Below are 7,761 nucleotides of genomic sequence, written 5' to 3'. Positions count from 1 at the left end.
TCAAATTCCTCTCAATTTTCGTCGACGAATCTAGAAATGTGGTGGACGATCGAGAAACCCCCGCACAACGCACATATGTATGTATGTATATGCACTGTGAGTGGCGACATAATGTTGGACATTCGACCTTCATAATGGTCATATATATCCTTTATATCTTAAGAATGGTTATAAGTGAATGGATAGTAATGAATAGTTTGACATTTTTCTTTTAAGTGAATGAATAGTAATTAATGTTTGACATTTTTTTTCTCTATTTTTTCCATTTATATCCCTATCTTGTTTGGTCTTATTACATTTTTGTCCCTCTTGAAAAATTTGATTTTTCTTATTTTTTTTGTTTTGTCGGTCTGTGTCAGTACATCAGTCATATTGTGTCGTTTGTTTTTACAACTATTCTCATCTCATCTAAACTTATTAATCATTACAATTTTTCTTAATTTTTACATAAAATAAAATAAACAACTTAATTTTTTTCAAGTTACAAAATAAAAATAATATTAAAAAAATATATTCTAATAATAGTTTATTAAACTTTCAACTTTTATCGTAACTTATCTACAAAAGCAAACGAGGCAATGGGTCATTTGTGTTTTTGTTCATCCGTGTGAGTAATTGATGTTTTGTGTGTTATGTCTTTTTTACCCATGTGTTATGTTCTTTGTGTCTATTTAAGTGGGAGTTCATTTGTCTTTTGGTGTAAATGGGTCTAATGTGGCAAAAACATTTTAAACACATATATATTGCTTAAAATGATGGTAGTCCTGAAATTTCATATATATATATATATATGTATATATATATCTCTTCATTAATAATATTATATCATGACTCTAAATATAATATTGATGTCCTAACTTCAAAGCACATATATATTGTTCTTTTTGGAGAAAATTAAATAAATTCCAAAATGTCATGCCTATTTAAGCTATTTTTAGCTATCACGGCTATTGTCTAGCTAGTTGCTTTTCTACTTCGATGCATTAAATTACTTACTAATCGGTTTTAAGTAAAAAATCATATCATTTTTTTATCTTTGTGGACATTACTCATTTTGAAAAAGAATTTCTCCCAGCTAGGCGAACGTGCCTAGCACGTTGTTTCACTGTTAGTATATATATATATATATTCACCATCTATTTTCTCATCATTCTCTCATCATTTTATAATGTACTATTAAATGATAGGAGACTATTTATTATATTTTATCCAATCATCTAATACAACATCATTAGATGATGAGTAAGATTACTCATATATATATATATAATATAATATATATATACACACACATATTAGTTCATCCGTTCATTAGCGTTTCCTCGTTCTACTAAATTACGATTAAAATGTAAGAAATACATAGATCATCTCATATTTTATCATGTTTATATACTAATAAAAGTATATATCAACGGTGAAATAAATTAAAGATAGACAAGATTTGTAAGATAAATAGTAGCATTACTCTTAAAATCTTACGATAGAGATAAATTGCGGTAATCCTAAAAGGTTTTGAAGCTACAAAATCTACCAAGTGATAATACATGTTAATTGAAGAAATTTATTAGTCCAACTTATCTCATAAAATCGGTTCTATTAGAAAGAATTGCTCATTTTTTATAAACATCCTAAAACCTTGTCTACATGCAATGTGAAATTATTCATCAACACTCTCCCTTATGTATAAGCCAGTATTTTTTCTGGTTCTTGTCATGGGGTAAGTAGTGTGAGCTCTTATTCTTCCTATAGCAGACTCTAATACCGTGAAGAAATTCATGGAACTAATTCATCTCATAAAACCGGTTCTACAATAGAAGACTGCTCATTCCTTATAAACATGCCAAAGACCTTATCCATAGGCAAAGTGGAATTATTCCTCAACATCCTCCCTCACGTGCAGATCAATATTTTTTTTGATCTTTGTCACGAGATAAGTAGTATGGGTCCCAATTCGTCCTGTAACAAGCTCTGATATTATGAAGAAATTTATAGGCCTAACTCATATAATAAAACCGGTTCTACAAGATATGATTGCTCATTCCTTATAAACATGTCCAAGACCTTGTCCACAAGTAATGTGATATTATCCTCAATACCTTCTATCACGTGCATGCCTGTGTTTTTTCTAGTTATTGTCACAGGATAAGTAGTGTAGATCTCTATTCGTTCTGCAGCAGATTTTGATACTATGAAGAAATTTATGAGTCGAATTTATTTTATAAAACCGATTCTATAAGAGATCTTATCTATAAATAATGTAAAATTAGTCTTCAACATTAATTACTAAGTTCCCAATTATAAGGCTAACGATTTCGCTTGGTTTGGGTTTTTTTTCTCCTCCGTAACAAAGATAATTTGTAATTTGTTACGTAGTACTACATGATATGTTTGGGATCTGAAACTCGACCAATAAGGTGGAGTACTAGAGTGTATGCCCAGGAAGATAGGCCCCAGGACAGCCTAGCTGGGAGTAAGAGATCACAGAGTACTCTTGTCATCTTACATTTCTTCATCTTTTATTCTTATCCCCAAAAATCTAACCCATTTTTACAAGTGGTCGCCAAAACACTACTGTCCTGATGATCTATACCCCACCAATCAGTAGGTTGGTGAAAAGCTGATTGATGTTCCACCAACCCACTTTGGCAAGTACTCGAAAACTTTAAACCCGCAACCTTTACCTTTTTCCTAAGCACTTTAAATTAAACCTGTACCTACTGCCTACTGGGAGGGTCCTTATCATTATGTAATTTAATGGCAATCTGGTTTGGGTGCGGTTACTATGCCGCCGTCTTGACCGCTGGGTAAAAGGTTTTTTTTTTTCATATTTTTTTAACATATTTAAATATATTTAAAAAATAAAAAAATATATCAATATATTTAAAATTACTTTTTTAATCATTAAATAAAAAATAAAAAAAATTTGACCAGAAGTGAAATGTAAGTGTCAAAAGTAGCAGGCATAATAGTATTTTCCATCTGGTTTATGTTGCCTGGTATCAGTATGTGAGGTCATTTACAAAAAGGAAACGTACGTTTAAGTTTGTTTTTTCAATTGGTTCCTGATGTATTTTATTTTTTTAATTAATAATTAAAGAAATGATTATTAATATATTGATATTTTTAAAAATATTTAAGATATTTAAAAAATATTTTAAAAAAATTAAAATAAAAATACAATTGAAATGGCATATAGAGTATTTAATCCTTGTTAAAAGTAGAAACATAATTTCGATGAGTTTATGATTTTGAATTCTTTTACGTTCTTAGGCGGTTAATTTGGCTTTCTAGAAAATGCAATAAATTTAATTTCACGATAGACTTACAATCCTTTTATCACCACTTTACTACTTTTAGTGTATTTGTCTTTTTTCTTTTAAAGTATTTTTTTAATATCTTTAATCATTAAGAATTTTTTTTTTAAAATATGTAATTTCACTAATAGTCACTTTCTTAAATATTAAGTAAAATAAAAATGTTTAAAAAATTAAAAAATTAAAAAGAGTAATAGAAGGAGTGCAGAAGAATGGTAAGGTTATTTCTTGTTTAATATGCAGGAAGAGGTTAATTTAGGCTATGTACAGGGATCAGTCCCGGGGGAGGATTGAGGCCTACATTAGGCATATAATATATATCTTTAGGCCCAGTCCATCTGCAATGAATAAAATGGAGAAAACCAGCCATTTGCTTCTTGGCTTGATTTTGACCATCCAATTGGGGCATATATCATGATTTGTTACTAGAAATCTCCTTTGAACTTCGTTAATATTGTTGAGTTGGCTTGTCTTTTTCAGTATAATGTTTTGAAATGGCAAGTAAAAGATTCTTCATGCCCAGAAGATGATGAGTACTTCTGATGATGAGTACTGCACTAATGTGCATATATATATATATATATAGCACGATGGGAATTTTTATTTGATTCAAACTCACCAATGTGAAACAACAACAAATTAATATTGGATAACAAATCGAAACAAGAAAATGAAATGACAAAAAAGACAAAGCAATAAACATGAAAGTTGGTGCACAGCTAGCTAGCTCTAGCTGCTGCACATGTTTGAGATCACATGATGATCAGTTTAGTTTTTGTTTAGAATGCCATTGTGTTCTTGCCCGGACTATCTCTGCTTTATCTGCAAGCATGCGAAGCAGGTGTGTGAATTCTAAGTCTGGTCTTCGATGCATGTAATTATTTGAATCTTCAGTCCCACTTGCTGTTGAACTAGTCAATGACTCTAGCAGATTTGATTGCTGGCATTCTCGGCGATACTCCAGAGTCATGCTCGTGAGATCATAATTTCCTAAGACATTTATTGGCACACTCTGCAGGCAACAAAGCAAATTGTAACTACTTCTTCTATCTTTTGTTCAATTTATATTGACTTCATGTCTGTCAAAATAATAATATCTTTTAAATTCTATTTGTGGTCCTGAGTGTGGACTGTTATTGATGAATGAGAGAAAAGTAAAAAAATAAAAAAATAAAAAATTTTTTAAAAGGATATTATTATAATTTTAAAATTTTTTTAAACCTAATTGCATGTACGTAGACTAACTCATAAATATTGTTGTGTTCATGGGATTGGAGAAGTACCTCCAGAATCCATCCAATATATTTCACGTTGTTTACGTGTTGATTGGCATCCATGTCGCTCCATCTTGGCTGGATTTCAGTTGAGAAGGAGGAAATGAGACTCATTCCAAGTTTGTGGAGCAAATAATATAATGAGGAAGTAATTTCAGAGTATAAAGTTGAGTTATTATATATTAGAATTTCAAGCACATGAGAAGGTGAAGGATTAAACTTACAGCTAAGCCTGATCGAATTCTCTCTGCAGTTTTGTCAGTAAGCTTGTCGATTTTTTCACTATCATTTTTATCTGAGGCAACTGCAACTCTGTTGAGGTAGAAAGGCACCACCTCTTCTCTCACTTGTTCCGGTATTTTTGACAATCTTCTTGTTTCTTGGTTCATGATAACCCAAGTGCTGCATGGAGATCAGAAAAATTAAGGAGATAAAACAACTTGGAATAGCAAACAATATTTGGTGGCTAAGTATAGTACCGCACCTTGTTGCTCTAGTTATGATCTCTTGGGTTTTGTAATCTCGGATTATCCAGTCCCTGCGCATTCCATTTTTCCCCGTTGCATCCACCCAAGTGTCAATCTCCACAACATCTCCCCTGTTAAAAAGAAAAGAAAGTACTAAGAATCTGATCTTGCCTGTGAACTGCGCATATATATGGTATATATTTCTTTTGACTTGGTTCATTATTGTGGGATAATACGATCGTAACTCAATACTTACTCACGAAGATTTAATATTTTCAAAAAATCTACATAAGCAGCAATAAATATTATAGAGTTCACTCCTTCATATTGGACTTCCAATTGCAATATATATCCTTTCCCACTTCCTTCCAGCAGAGTTGTTGATGGTTAATTAAGCAAAAATTATCGATGCTAGTTTTCCTTCTACAATGGTTTGATACCATCTAGCTAGGTCCTATGAAGAAACGTAGGGTTACTGGAGAATATGAACATCATGATAAGAAAGTACGAAGTGCAACGTACTACTATCCAAGTCCTTATCATTCGTTAAATAATTACAGCTTCAAGGTGATAAGATCATTTTTGATATTTCCAGTACAGCGTCTGCAGATTGTTGATGAGGTGGACTAGTTCGTAGGAGGACAACATACCAGGAGCTGTATCTCTGTACTTGAATGTGGATGCGTGTGACAACCCAAATGAGTTTACGGAGGCTCATCTCACGGGTAGCACCAAAGCCATTCCCAGCCAGGCCAGAGCTTGTCACATGATTCAGTGCTGTCTCCTGCAACATTTGCAGATACTGTTCAATTGCAAATACTATGTTTCTCTTTCATATAATATATATGAACTTAATTAATGAATAACTTTCAAAACAACGAAACATCACTTGCAGAAATATATGTTCACAACAAGTACGACAATTCCTAGTTCAATTTACGTATTTACGAGATAGCAGGCCGGTTAAGATTGAACTATATATATATATATATATATATATATATATATATATATATATACATATATAGCAAAGAACCACAAACCAACCTGAAGGAGATTCATCAGTGTCTCCATAGTGGCAGTTTTGTCTGGTCCAATCTCATAAGACCTGATAATGAATGTCTGTCTATAAACAAACTGGTCCTCCACAAACCTTCCAAGCAAAACGGCATGAAGAGGCGCATCAACACCGCTAATTTCTTTTGTTGACTCCCTATTCTTGTTTCCCATAACTGGAGCGACCTCTCCGAGGTTAATCCCATGCACCATGCTTCCATTGATGGTACTATCTATGCCTCGAGAACTACGGGCACTTGCTATTACCGATAAACTTCGTTGCTTTAGCTTGATCGCGTTATACATCAAAGGATAGCAGCCAATCTTCCTCGTGGCCACATTCTTCGTATCTGCCTTGCAAAAACCACCTCCAAGGCATAACCTAGTATTACCCTTCGCAGCCATTAATGATGCCATTAATGGCAATTGAACATATTGATCGGATTAAACGCGAGTGAAATAGTCGCCCCGAGCAAGATCTAAGTTCAGAAATATAAGGCGGTGTGGCTAGCGAGCATCTACCTCATGCAGCTAACCTTGTTGAAGATGGAGAAATTTCGAAACAATATTGGTTGGTCCAACTAATTATAAACGAAGGGTAAGAAGAATTAGGCTAGTCTAAGACAAGGAATTGAAGAAATTAAGGTGAAAATTGGATCTCTTAAAACGAGTATGCGAAGAAGATCTATTGAGGAAGCTGAAGAGATTTGCAGCTCAACTACTTCAATGGGTGGGGGAGAAATAAGGGAGCTAGAGGTGGTTTTCTAGCTTTAGTCCATACGAAATGTTAAAGAGACCTGATTTGTCCTTTTTTGCATGGTTTTTATGAGAGTATTCAACGATATATAGATAACTTGGATGATAAATAATGAGCGATAGTCAAGTGTCCGTACGACTCGGTTATTTTCTTCTATTTTTTTGCTGGGAAAAAGGGATACCTTACAACATTGGAGTGGTTCCGATGTGAGCTGGGAGAATTATATATAAATATTTCTGTTTTAGGTCATCTGTCTGTCTCCAAATTATAGCCCACCACTGATCAATATTTGGAAAATTTGACATGTTGTGATATTAGTCAAAACCTAGTTCCAGCTGGCTAGCTAGCTGCACCACCGCCGCCCATATCGATCCTCGAATTGAGCACAAGTACTCGTTAATTAATAGAATAATATTACATACAAATTTTAAATATTTAAATTTTATAAAATTCTTTATAAAATGTAAATTTTATTGATAAAAATTAATTTCTTTTACAATTTTTAATGATAAGATCTATTGCTTTTAAAAAGACTTGTATGTTGACAAATTATATAAATCATTTCTCTCATTAATTTGATAAAAAGTAATAAACAAGGAAATCTTTTTGCTCTAGTCTGTTTCAACTTGGATATTTCATCATGTGGTTGGATCGATGAAGTAGATTATTCCGGTCCCACAGTTGATATATAGCTAGCTAGCTAGCTAGTTTCATTTTGGAACACAATTCAAGTTCATTTCAAGTTTTGTTTTAAGAAAAAACTATGGTGCCTCTCCACTTTATCTATTCTACTTGATCGCTGGCTAAAAATATATATATTTTTATTTTGTGATTAAGAAATTGATTTTAAGTATATTAATATATATATTTTTTATCTTTTTAAAATATTTAAA

The 7,761-nt window shown here is 32.5% G+C and overlaps 1 protein-coding gene across 1 annotated transcript; it reads right to left on the bottom strand.

The window, feature by feature from the left end:
• Positions 1–3,864: 3,864 nt before the first annotated feature.
• Positions 3,865–6,740, bottom strand: LOC121233945 (palmitoyl-acyl carrier protein thioesterase, chloroplastic-like). Its single transcript, XM_041129719.1, has 6 exons — positions 6,103–6,740; positions 5,706–5,839; positions 5,073–5,186; positions 4,813–4,990; positions 4,598–4,666; positions 3,865–4,326 (listed from the first exon to the last, which is right to left on the bottom strand). Exons 1-6 carry the CDS (start codon positions 6,526–6,528, stop codon positions 4,078–4,080), a joined length of 1,170 nt encoding a protein of 389 aa, XP_040985653.1. The 5' UTR covers positions 6,529–6,740; the 3' UTR covers positions 3,865–4,077.
• Between the last annotated feature and the right edge of the window lie 1,021 nt (positions 6,741–7,761).

This window comes from Juglans microcarpa x Juglans regia, chromosome 6D, assembly GCF_004785595.1.
Source record: "Juglans microcarpa x Juglans regia isolate MS1-56 chromosome 6D, Jm3101_v1.0, whole genome shotgun sequence".
NCBI lineage: Eukaryota > Viridiplantae > Streptophyta > Magnoliopsida > Fagales > Juglandaceae > Juglans > Juglans microcarpa x Juglans regia.
Note: the sequence above shows the minus strand (reverse complement) of the source record. Positions and strands in the feature narration are given on the sequence as shown.